General features: G+C 40.3%; 1 protein-coding gene across 2 annotated transcripts in view; it reads left to right on the top strand.

Moving 5' to 3' along the window:
- Positions 1-1,959: 1,959 nt before the first annotated feature.
- NDFIP2 (Nedd4 family interacting protein 2) overlaps positions 1,960-13,194 on the top strand; it is a 45,173-nt gene continuing 33,938 nt past the window's right edge. For both annotated transcript variants that reach the window (XM_084201345.1, XM_084201344.1), the window contains exon 1: positions 1,960-2,156. In XM_084201345.1, the coding sequence (XP_084057471.1) occupies positions 2,121-2,156 (36 nt within the window). In that variant the 5' untranslated portion in view covers positions 1,960-2,120. The remainder of the gene's footprint in view (positions 2,157-13,194) is intronic.

Here is a 13,194-nt window from a genome sequence, read left to right as displayed (position 1 = left end):
TGTTTTTGTATTTTGATGTTCCAGAAAGAATAAGAATCAAAAGAAGGCATATTTAAAGCCTAAATTGGTCACATGGCCTGCTTTGTTCTAAGTCCTATAACTACGCCTAAATTCCTGAAGTAAAAGAAGTTTGGTCTCTGTATATAAGCTAGACCATCCATGCAAAATTTGTCCCTAAATATGAAACTCCCTCTACACAAACAACTGTGTAATCTCTACTGAATCTGCTCCTTTCTCTGCTGACTCTTTTCCCAAGCACTATGGAATATTTTGCAATTTTCCTATTAAATGCACTTTGTTCTCGCCTACTGTCCTTTCTTCCCTTAAAAGACATGAATTGGATGAGTTCAAAACTGAAGGTTATCTTAATAAATGCTTACTCATCTTAATAAATGCTTACTCAATTGTATTCCAGCATTTGCAGTGTCAAATTCCATTTGGCAGCTCTTAACTAGTAGGAGTTTCTAGCACTGTGTCACTGAGCTGAGACACAACACTTAAAAAGCCATGGAGATCAGGTGACAACTTCCTGAGCTGAGATGTCACATGCAGCACTTCAGAAAAAGTTTACTTTGGAGATAATTCTTGCTAATGATAGAGAAGATGTTAAACTAATTACACAAATGGTCCAATTTCCATGTCCCGTGAAATCTGGAAATATAATTAAGAGGTTTTGGTGACTGAAACACACTGCAATACTCTGTACAAACTTTCTTAAACTCAAGATGACCTTTACTAAGAACTGTTCCTTTAAGGACAGAATAATTAAACATTTATTATATATAATGAAGGAATAGGAGAAAATCCTATTAGGAAAATAATATTAATTCATTTCTAACCTATAGAAACCCATCAATTTCTAACCAGCTTTGTTTCCTAACTGCCGATGCTTTTGATGTGCAACACAGTTGTACAAGAAACGAAACAAATGCAACCCACAGAATAGGCCTGAACTTTCCAAACATGTTTATCTTTTCATTTGGACAGCTTTAGTAACTGCTTGCATTAGCCAGGTATGGGCTGCGAGCAAGGTCCCAGGCGCACACACAGCGTCTCCCTTATAATCCTGCCTATCTTCTCTCCCACCCCCACCTAGAAACATAACTCCAATAATGGAGCTGGCTCTCCACTTCCCTGCGATCACTGCCTGCCCAGAAACCCTCACCCTGCCGCTCAGCTCAGCAGGCAGCTACGGAAAGGTGATGAGCTGAGCTGCAGGATAAGGTTCTGCGTGCCGGCCGCCAGTGACAGCGAGGAGCCAGCCTTGCGAGGGCATTTGCCTTGCAGATCAGCTACGGAGCCGCACACACGAACGCTCCTCTCCGCGGCAGCCAAGAGACGAACCTACGGCTATTTGAAGTTGTTGCGTGCCACAGCTACACATCTGGAGGTTCGGGAACCTAGAAATGAGTCAGCCTCATCCCATACACCTTTATGGGTTCAGGCGTTTTTAACTGGTTTTAATCCAGGAGGTCATAAATATCTGAATATTTAGTTTTAGGAGGAGGAGAGGAGAGGAAAAATCACATTTCCTTGCCACGGAACGATGATTTGCCTTCACAAGAACAGCAGACAAACGGGCTCAACAGCAGGCAAAGGGGCTCAGCATTCTTAATCACTTTAGGCAGATGCCTATGCAAAATCGCTCTCCGGATCCCCAGTGTGTCTTCTGTGCCACATTGTACTTCTTCTTGCCCCATGGTGATCAATAGCGATAAATATCCAGGCAAGGCCTGGGCTTGGGACCTAACAGCCTCACAGAAGGCTGCTGCCGAGCTAAGAGCGGGGAAAGACGAAGAAGACCCTCTCTTGGCAGCCGCGGTAGAAGCGCCCCGAGCTGAGCGAGGCCGGGGCGAGCGAGCCCCCCGGGGCCGAGCGAACGCGGCTCCCGGCGGGGCGGGGCCTGGGCCGCTCCGCCGCCGCGGGGGCGGGCGGGGGGCGGCCGCAGCGGGGCAGGGCCGGGCCGGGCGGCGGCGGCGCCGGGCGAACGGGCGGGGGAACGAAGGAAGGAAGGAAGAAAGAAATAAATAAATAAAGAAAGAAGGGAAGGACGGACCAAGCGACGCGGCGCCAGGTCGTAGAGCCGCGGCCGCGCCCGTGCGTGTCGGCGGGCGGCCAGGATGGATCACCACCAGCCCGTCAGCCGCTACCAAGTGGTGAGTGCGGCGTCCCCGGCGAGGCCCCGCTAGCCTCCCCCCGCCCCTCGGGCCGGCGCGGCGGGGCACGGTGCGACCGGGGCGCCCTTCCCCCGCCCCCGCTTCTTGGCTCCTACGCGCGGGGGTCTGGCAGGGACCGGGACCGGGGCCAAGCGTGGCACGTCCCACGGAGGGGCTCTGACAGCCGGGCCTTGCTCCGGGGGCGGGGGCTGCCTCCCTCGCCCCCCGGCAGCCCCGGCCTCGGAGAGGGCGGCTGCCCGGCCTGCTCGGGAAGCCGCCTTTGCTCGCCTCCCTCTCCCCTCCCTCCGCTCCCGCGGCGGCCGGTCCCGGCCCGGGCTCGCCGGGTTTTCCCGGGCGCCTCCCCCTGCCGGGAGCGGGTGGCGGCCCCCGGGAGAGCGCGGCCGAGGAGGAGAGCGGGGCGCGGCGCGCCAGTGCGGAGCGGCCGGGGGAGGAAGGGGCTGGGGTCCTTGTCTCTGCCAAGTACGCGCCGCGTAGCGAACCGCTGAAACCGTGTGATTTCTAAAAGCCTTTAGCTGTCTGGCAAGGCCTGTGTGAAGATTAGGGGGAGGGAGGGAGGGAAGTGTGAAATGCAGGGAGGAGACTGACCTTCAGTGTGTTTGTGTGTGTCTGTGTCTCTGTGTATGCACATGCACGAACAGACTCCTCTCAAGAACGGTCTGCAGCTTTGTGGGTCACTGAGACCAATTTTTCTTTTGTCCCTGAACTTAACCAAGGAAGTAATAATTTAGAATACAAAGATTTTCATCCTGCTCGAATTGATTGTTTCTCTCAGTCATTAGTTTAATGTCACTTACATAAATCTTGCAGTCATTAGCTTAAGGTCAATTATACTCAAAATATGTAAGCTTTCCTGATTATTTGGTGTAAAAATGACTTAGGTGCGGTCAGTCTCCTCAAAAGTTTAAATTTTTGTCCTTAAACTCCTTGTACTTTATAGCTTTGCTATGAATGTAAAGATAAGGAAGTCTGAAATCTATTACTCTCTATGATACAAATTTTTACTGCAATCTTCTAGCTAAATCCTGAATTATTTATCTTAGTGTTTGTGTTTTACAGCTTGAGCAGTGAAAAGAATGTCCACAGAAGTAATCACACATACATCTGTCTGTGCATATGTAAATAGTGGTATTTATATTCAGATTGTTCCTAGGTTATGATTTAAGTAAAAATAATAGGAAACACTTTTATTATATTTATTTTGATAGTCTTGCAGCATCATAAATTTCTGTATGCTTTTGGGCACTTAGATATAGGGGTTGTCATAGAGGTGATGAACATACCACGCACGCTGTGACGTATTCCTTTAGGGTGGTAGTTGGTCACCAGCTGCTTTTTTTTCTGGCACTGTGCTTCCATAACTTGAAATCAGTAGAAGTCCTAAAGTCATTCCTTCTTCTCTGCAACAGAGAACAAAAATGCTGGCAGAGCATTTTCTTGAGAGCCTACAAACACTATCTTCCTCGAGGCCTGAGGTAACCTGGGCATGTTTTGAAAGGCCTTGAGAGAGCATATGTTATTAGAGGTCAGACAGGTAGAAGGGGTACTTTAGTTACTCAAAGGAGTAAAAAACAAAACCAAAAAAACAACACATGAAGAAATAATTTGTAATATTTTATCTTATGCTTGTTAGGAACTTCCAGTGATGGTGCTGATCTCCAGCTTTGGGTAAAAACTATTTGGTATGGCCTTCCATAAGGGCTTTGCTTAATGTTTATCTGCATGAGTTGGCCTCCTTAGTTTGCTGTGTACATTAAATTGTGTAGTCATTTGTTATAAATTAGTCTGCTGCGCTCCAGAGTTTAAAATACAGCCTTACTGATTACTGCTCCATAAGAAGGAGCATATTGTTTTAGTTTCTTTGTTATATCTGACTGCTGCAGACTGAGATTTTTGTAATGTTGTTTACTTACTGTTTTGGGTCAGAGAAAGGAAGGAACAAGGCAATTGCAGATATACTTAATTAGCAGCTGATTATTCAAGCATGTGATCTTAAGTGTTGGGATGTATTTGCTTACATAATGGCTATAATAGGTACTGAGCAATAGATTATTGCAGATTTTATGGCTGTGTCCTAGTTTTTAAAAGACAAAATGTAGGGAAAAAAGATGACTTAATATGGCTAATACCACATTTTATAAATGTTTTATGAATTTAGTTTTGTGAAATCTGGCCAGTTCTGCTGTGCTCACTATTTTTTTTATTTGTTTTGGTTTTTTTCCTTTCTCCCATGATTAATATTAAATACTTTTTGGCCCTGCTTGTACCTGTTCTGCCTTTACTTCTAGCTAATCTGTTTGAGTCTATTCAGGGCAAATTCTCATCTAAATAGAAAGATTTCTAGGTATGTTTTATTATCAAAAGAATTACTGACTTATGTTTCCTGGCAGTAGTGCTTCAGTGAGGTTGAAGGAGCTATCTTTCTCTTTTTATTTGTGGTTTCTTCAAGTAAGTTAAATTAAAAGACTTTAGATTGGCAGGCAATTTAGTTTTGAGTTTTAGCACAAAAAGCCAGTTCTATGACTTCTTATCAAAGAGAAAATGTCTCATCCTAATTTCCTAAAATCCTAAAATCATCCTCTGATTTTCTTATTTTTATCTCTGTTGAAAATAGCTCTAAAGCTTCATTTTATATCTTGTTCTTCTTTGTGTGTCTGCGTTTTATTTACAAAGCACTTTAGAAGTGTTCAAACCGGGGCAGCTCTTAAAAGCTGGTACTTGGAACTGCAGCAAAGTAAGTGTTGTGAGCAAAGAGCAGGCAGTACGTCAGCATTACGTAACTCTTTGCCGCGGGCATGTGTGATTTGTATTGCTTTCTGGCCCTCCTGTTTTGTCTCTCTTCGTAGGGCAAAAAGACAAATAATTGATGGGTAAGAATTTGTCATGCTTCCCTGCAGGAGTATGACATTAGAAGTATATTAGCCAACCTTTGTTGTCTTGCTTTACTTCCTTTTTTCTTTTTCTTAGTCACTTGAATGACTGCATTCCTGTTGGTGAATGTGTCTTAAATTTTACATTTGACATTCCTTGCAGGTAAAAGTCAGTTACAGCTGCATCATTTACTTATTGTTGTTTTTTTTCTATTTCTTCCCCTGTTCTGATCTTTGTTGGATAAGGCATCAAGTTTAGGAAAATTATAATAAAAATTCTTCAGTAGTCATTCTCCTGATTGTTTTTACCTTCTAGTTCTTTGTCATCTGACCTTAATATCATTGCTATCTTGTCCGAAACGTCTGCTTCCAGTCCAGCTTGTTTGCAGAAAAAGTGATTGGAATGATGCTTTGTGAATCTGTACTGGAACAAAGAGGAGAAAATGCAGCTGTTTTCTGCAGCACATAAAACTGAGAGAGCTGCTAAACATTAAAGCTCAAGGTTGCCTTTTTTACTTAGAAATGTGGCTTTCCAGATAACTGAGTCACGAGGGAAGACTTCATGTGCTTGTGAGTGATTTAAGCACAGAAATTGTATTGAAGGCTGCAGGACTTAGAAGCTATACTGCTCATGAATTATAATAACCAGTCTTTCTTGATTAAAGTTTGGGGTCAGGTAGTCTTGAGTCTTTGACTTAGGGTTTGGTCAGAGCTAAACAGGTAAATGCTAAAATGGGAAGGTTACAAACCGATTTGGGTGGGGCCAAAGGCAGCTCTCCACAGGTATGTCAGTTCAGCTATTACTGAACTTGCCATGCCACTGTAGCACTTGGTTTTGGTGGGGTTTGTAAGTGATGGTTGAAGCAAGCCTCTGATGGCAATTTCTATGGTGCTATGCAGGGATAAAGAAATTGTGGCTTTTTAAAAGGGATCTTAGTCTTGTATGAGTATAAAATGTGTGTGCTAATAGAAATGGGGCTGAGAGATGAAAATTTGTTCTGTAAACACTATAGCAAAAAACATACTGAGATAAGGCTTTATTTTCTTTATCTGTTACCTCCATTGTTGCTGACCCTTTACTCTCCCAATGTTACTTAGTTAAAAACCTTGATCAAAGTCAAGCTGTCATTGTAACACTCATGAAAGTCCAACTATGCAGGAAATGTGAACAAAGAAAAATCTCTTCTTTCTTTTCCGGGGACTGAGCCTAAGAGTGATTAGCAAATAAACTCCCAAATGTAGGTAATTCTATGGCTTTGATGTAAGACTGCTAGCTTATATCTATATATCTACTGTATTTTCTACAGTATATGTGGTCTTAGGAAACTCTTACGTAATTGCTGTTACTGAGCAACTCAAGCTAGCTTAGGGAAATTCTGTTGCTTTCCACAGATATGGGTGATGTCATAACTGAAAGATAAAGTTCTGCATCTGGAGCACTGAGTTTATAATACTGAAAAATACTGAGGAAAGATGCATTAACTGATAAGTGTTACAGTTGTTTGCTTGTGATAGTTGCACCAACAACTGTATTTTTAGTGATAGGAGCCTCAATCATAAGAAGATCCAATTTTTCATTACACTGATTTTTTGCACATGAAACACCTAGATTAGGCTTTTAATGGCTTAGAAAAGCAAATTACGCTCTCCTGAAATGAAGTAAATGATGCCTTCAGACAGTGATCTGTCCTTGCATTTTAGTTGCTTTTTGGACTGTAATATTAGCCATTTAAAATTTTAAATTTCTTTGTAGCACTTACCTGTTACAAATTTCTCTATTAAACAGTAGTTTCTCTCTTGAAGGAATAGCTTTAATATTTTTGTAAATGTTTTTTGCTATTTTTTATGAAGATTCCTGCTACAAACAAGAAAAATTATAACTGCTGAAACATTCGCAGATACAGTAGGGATGCAGTTAATGCTTAAAGGACTACATTTAACTTTTTTTCACTTTTTATTTAAATTTATAAGTACTTTCTCATTTTATATGGACAAGGAAATAAACTTCAAGACCCTCTGTATATTGCTTCTAAGTAAAGGTGCTGAGGTACTGGACAGATAGAATACTTTTTGTATAAATTTAAATCAGGGTTGTTTAACTGTGTTTTGCTGTTACTATGTGATTTTTGAATCTCTTGGAGGGCCACAGACATAACACCCTGCTCTGCTGTGGATTCATAGGAAGAAACCCTGGCTCACTGATACGCCAGGAATATCAGTGGTTACAGTAACTTTCTGGGTTTTTATGTGGGCAGTTGCCTTTCTTTTTGGTGTGGGTACAGAATGACCTAAGCAATTTTGCACACAAATTGGCTTAGTTTCATAAGTTTTACCATGTTGAGAGAAAAAAAAAAAAAAGAGTAAAACTAGGCACATGTATCAGGGTTGCTCCACTCAGGTTTTTCACCAAAGGTCTTGGTAGGCCAGAATCTAGGGTTGGATCTGTGCAAAGGTGGAGGTGAGGTTGGGAGCAGGACGCCTTTCTAGTGGCAGCCACCTCTTGGTGTGGCTGAGCCTGTCTTGTGAAACTGGGGGATTTTTAGGTTCTTGAAAGATGCATGAAATCTGAAAAAAGAAGTACCTGATCTGTGCAGTGACATGAAGTCACATAATATAAAAAGGCAGCTTCAGGCTGTGGCGTGCATGTCACATCTAGTAAGTTTTCTAATCATATTAGAAAAGTTCAGTAACATGAATAAAATTACTTCAAATAGCAGGGTTCTGAGCACGAGTCAGCTGTGTTATGGCCAAACTAGATGTTTTTTCTGTGGTACTTTAAAAAGGAGAAGCTGTAAGCCTTTTCTCAGCTTGTTTGTATCTGAGAAATGTAGTAGGGACCACATCAGGATAACCGCAGAAATCAAGCACTGCATTCATACAAATGTTAGTGGTGTTCTAGATGGGGAAAAGGAGTTACTTTTGACAAATGGCTAATTACAGGCATATTTTGAAACTTTCTTCCCTGTGACGGTGTTGACAAAACAAGGAAGATGTGGCAACCGGTAATGTCGTCATACCTAACTTTGTGAGACCTCAGTGTTCAACTTAGCCATAGATTTCAGAATTTTCTGAAGTTTCATAGCCTCAAATCTTCCTCTAGATATTTAGCTGTTTTGAAAAGGGGAATGAACATATACCAATACCCTCAAGTCAGGGAAGCCATTTTCAAATGAAGAAAAGCAATCCTAAGAGATTGAGTAAAAAAAGAATGAAAAAAATTGGCAACTTATAAAGTTGGAGAGGCACTGCCAACTTTTCCTACTGAAACTGAACTACTGCAGAGCCAAGACTGTGGGTTTGAGCTGCCTCAGGCTTAGGTCTCCCACTTCCTGGGCAAGTACTGTCACAAGTAGCTGATTTTAGTAAACTGGGCACCCCCTTCACCAGCTGTGTTTTTTAATGAGAATGACTAACTTTTTCTGGTTTGTGCTTAAGTCATGTCAGGCATAGCCCACACTCAGAGCATGTCTGATTTACAGTGAAAGTGAAAAATAAATTTCCATTTTAACATGTAACTCTTTATTCCACTTACAATACTTAAGTATTGTTTCCATTATCATGGGCTAAGATTAGCCTAAAACGGAGATAGTGTAACTTACTCCTCAACCACTCCATAGCCAAAACATTAGATATTGAGTCATGCCCCCCAACCTCATCCATGGTTGTGCCTCCAGCTGTGTTTGGAATGCACAGAACAATTTAAAAAAAGTCCTCTGAACTTTGAGTGGTGTAGACGAGATAATATCTGCAATAAGCTTTATATTGCTTTATTTTTATTTGTAAACCCATCTTACTTTTTCTTTAGTTACTAAGGTGCTTGGCAGCACCTTCTTACTTATAAAATGTGCACTTCTTGTAAAAAAATGAAGAAAAAGTTGGTCCCCCCACTATTGCAGGGTAACTTAACATATTCACAAACATGGTTTGTCCATTTTAGCTTTGAGCAATATTTATCTGTTGAAAGTAATCCTATAAATGTTCACTGATTGTTCTTGTAGGGGAGGTCAGAATCATGTGATGGTAAAGATGTATATGTAGGTTCAGCTACTGAACATGCTTTTGCTTTTCCCTGATTAATCTGAAAAGATTGTGCAGGAAAGGGCCTTGAGGAGCTGTTATTGAAAAGAGGGTACTTATAGTAGCAGTTCTTTCCTTTCTGCAGGAAAGAAATTTAGGGTTCTTTTAAAGTGGTGCAAGCTGGTGGGTAAACATTGCTTTGGCAATACTTAGTTTTATTAACACTTGTCATCTTTGAGGAATAAATGATGCCTTTGGTAAAACATGAAAAAATTGGGCTTGGGGTCTTGGCTGATACTGAAGCCAATTGTCCATTTTGATCATAGTACTTATGAATCAATTGTTGTAGCTTGAAATTTAACAGAAACAGTCCTTAAGGTATTTTTCAAGAAATGTACTGAAGCATTAAGGCTCTTAATTGAATCTCCAGAGTAGTGGTCATAAAATTGACTTGCATCAAATGCATGGAATAAATGGTTAGGAAAAAAGACTTGCACAAGCTGTTTGCTCCTTAAAATCTGTTCCAAATTCTAGAATGAGTGTATAATTCAAATAAAGGAGCTGGCCACTAAATCCCTGCAATGCTGGGCCTCAGCTGATGTTGAACAATGTGGCTTACGCTCCTTTCCTGTGTACCTCTTGTGTGCTTTGTTTCGTCTACCTGCCCTATAATCAACCAACCTGCTGAAAAGTGCCTGCTTTCAGGTGTGTGCAATCTTGCTGGCAATTGAGAGGTCCAGAGAATTGTCCTTTATGCCACATATTTTGTTGGATTGCTTTGAAATCCTCAGTCAGCACTCTTTAACAGTAGTGTTGAAAAAATTCCCAACTACCTGTTGAGACCTAAACATGTTTTTTTTTTAAAGGAAGGACCCTGAATGTTTTTAAGTGTGTGTGAGTTGCAAATCAAAATGAAAATATTTTCACAAGAGCCTGTTCTTGAAATTCACAGTAAGTGTGTTCAGCTGGTGTTGTGTGTGTTTTTTTAAGCTGTTGAAATTTGTCTGTATTATCTCTGTAAGCTGAGGAGCTCAACTACTCCATTTCTGTTACTAAGAAAATGGGTTATACTGAAAAAGTCAAGCATGTCTGCCCTGCTAATAAGAATAGAGTTTACTCTTATTGATTAATAGTATCCTCTGGTTTATATTTTATTTAATTAATGATTTCATTTTGGGCTACTGAGCCATATTGTTGAGTAGGAAACTCTTTTGCTAGGCTGGCTTTATTTAAGTACACATGCAATAATATTCATGGTTTGTCGATAATCTTGAGACTTTTTAAGTTTTTCATATTTTTTCTGAAAAATTTTCAACTACACTTATGCATGGTACAGGAGATGTACGTTTGAGTCCTTTTTTCCCTACTTCTTTCAAATCAGGGGCTTGAGGTGAAACTGTATGCTGCTTCTGCAGTTCACTTTCCATAATACATTTCCAGTAGGAAAGTTGTCTTCATCTTTGTTATTCCCTCTTAAAATAAATTTATCATGTTGGCATCCTCCTGCATTGTCTTTAAGAAGTTTTTGTTCTTGAGCTCTCTCATTATACTTTAACTGAAATCTGTATAACATTTAGAGTAATATTCAGCATTTTCAATCAACGTTGAATTTTGCAGCCCAAATGAATGCAAGCTAAAATGGAACTAATTGTTGAATATTGAGTCTGCTCTTGGTAATGTTTCCTGATTTTACAGGCTGTTCTCTCTACTTTTACAGTTTTCATGTTGTGTATGTTCTATGTGTCTTAAGAGTGACCAGGATCTACTTTCTGTACTTATTCTATAAAGTTGCTTCTGAGTAAAGACATGACCTGATGGTTTGCTGAAGCTGTTGCTTAGTGGCAGCTGCCAACAAATCCTGATGGAACACTGTGCATCATTAGGCAGTACAGGGAGAATGAACAGGAAGTATTGTATGAGACACAAGACCTACCTTTGTGTTGGGTCTGCTGTTTTGGTTGCTCACAAGGGGAGCTACAGAAGGGAAGGGGAAGCAGACTTCTTAAAAGTGCTGGGAATTAGTAGTGACCAACACCTGCAGAGTCACCAAGATAGTGGGTAAAAGCAGTTGTGGAGCTGTTATTCAAATTGTGCAATATTAAAATTGTAGAGTGTTGACTGAGTTTTTATTTAGAAAAGAAAGTGCACAGGAGAAGTAAACATACTCAGTTTTTTGATAAACAAGATTTTACAGGCAGATTGTACCAGCAGATTCAAGAAAACAAACTTACTTGCATCAAATCTGTCACAGATGCAAGTGGAATAGGCAGAGCTGTACACTTCAGCAGCTGCAATGGAACTGCTGTGCCTGTTGGGGAATCTGAGGAAAATGGATGTCAAAGAAGTGATTAAGGCTCATGTGCTGGTGATTGTGTTGCAGACAGAACACGCCCTTAGACTGACCTCTGGTCTCAGTGGAATGCTTCTGTTTTGTTACTGAGTTTCTTCTATCTAGAAAGTGTTCAAGGAGGAAAACCTCATTTTATACTTTGTTTAAAAAATTAAACCAGTTCCTAAGCTCTTCTCAAGTTACTATTTGACAAACAGAAGGCTACATGATAGGTGGTAATGTTTTTAGTACTTTCTACATTCTGGAGTAAGTCGGAGTTGCAATACCTCGTTGTGTACAAGCTTTAGAGTAAGCTTTTAACAACTTCTTTTTCCTAGAATTTTTTTTTATATAATGTGTGAAGATTTGAAGATGTTGGTCCCAGCCATTGTTGTCATTAGTATTTAGACATATCAGTTTTTGGTTGGCAAGTTTCTCTGTTAATTCCTATAACTAGGTAATAAGAAGAACCCTAGGAAACAGTGCCCAATTTATAATTTTACAATGAATATGAAGCATGTATCTGTTTGGATCATACCAAAATTCCAGTATTCAAAATTATTGTGGCATTATTCTTTAGTAGACAAGAAACCTTCAAGAAAAGGGGAGAGAAATGGAGGTACTTTGAAGAATAAGACCATACTTCTAGCATCATTAGTCTTAGAATACTTAATTTTCCAGAAGAGTTCATGCATTCATACCAGATATGCTCTCATATTCACTAATACCTCTACTTTTACTGTTAGTGGGAGGGATTAGAAGGAATACATCCCAATGTAAGCTGTAGGGAATTAATGCAGCTGTGTATGTTGTGCTACTAAATGTATAATTAATTGGTTAAATCTGAGTTATAATGCATGTAAAATATTACATGTGAGGTAATTGTTGGGATGGACAGAGAGACACATCAATGTACATCTATCTACATACACATTTCTTTTCCTTCCCAAAGTCCTGATCACCATTGTTTTCTTTGGTTTATATATTTTTTTTAAATCGGGTTTATAAGACTCTTAAAAAATTCAATAGCCCAAAGATCCCTTGTTAAAAGAGTACTAAGATATTTTAAGGGTTGCTTAAATACATGTGAAGCACTTTTGCTTGCTACAGGTTAGGTAATTTTTGCACAAGGAAGTTCACTGTGATAGAAAAGCCATTCTTTTGGCAACTTATTTTTCAACGAGATTCAGTATAAATCTCTGGATTCTTTTCAGTCAAAGTTTGTCTCCAGAGGTTCTGGGTTTCCATGGTATCTAATCACTGTTTAACAGACACACTTGGTATTTTTACACAGCTGTGGAATGGCCAGCAATGGACTTCTGTCAGCTTTCCTGCTTCTAGTGCAGATTTTACACCTTTGACCTTCTGACATGTTAACTACTGTTGAGAACTTTCTGCAGAGATGCTTCATAAAAAAAAACCCAAAAAAACCAACCAAAACCAAACAACAAACCAACCCACTTGGTTCTCATGAAGGGGTACTGCTAGATCTGGGTGTTGGATAGCTGATGCTTGCCAAGTGATGGGATGGTGAGGAAAAGAAAATTATGTGCATTTGTTCTGTGCAGTCAAGAATTCTAATCAGATTTGATCACTTAGTTTTGAATATATAAAAGCAAAAAGTAGCTGAAAATTTCTATTCTTCTGCATTTTACTGAAATGCCTTATAAGCTTAATTGCTTACTAGTTCAGTGTTTATTAATCTGAAGGTTCACCAGTCTTTAGAGGATGGTGTTTCTCTGGAGTGCTTGTGGCTGCAGCCAGGACTATATTGCAGCAGAGCATGTATTTGGTAGAGAACTGG

Source organism: Fringilla coelebs, assembly GCF_963513975.1.
Source record: "Fringilla coelebs genome assembly, chromosome: 2".
In the NCBI taxonomy this organism is placed as follows: domain Eukaryota; kingdom Metazoa; phylum Chordata; class Aves; order Passeriformes; family Fringillidae; genus Fringilla; species Fringilla coelebs.
This window is presented reverse-complemented; position numbering and strand designations above follow the sequence as displayed.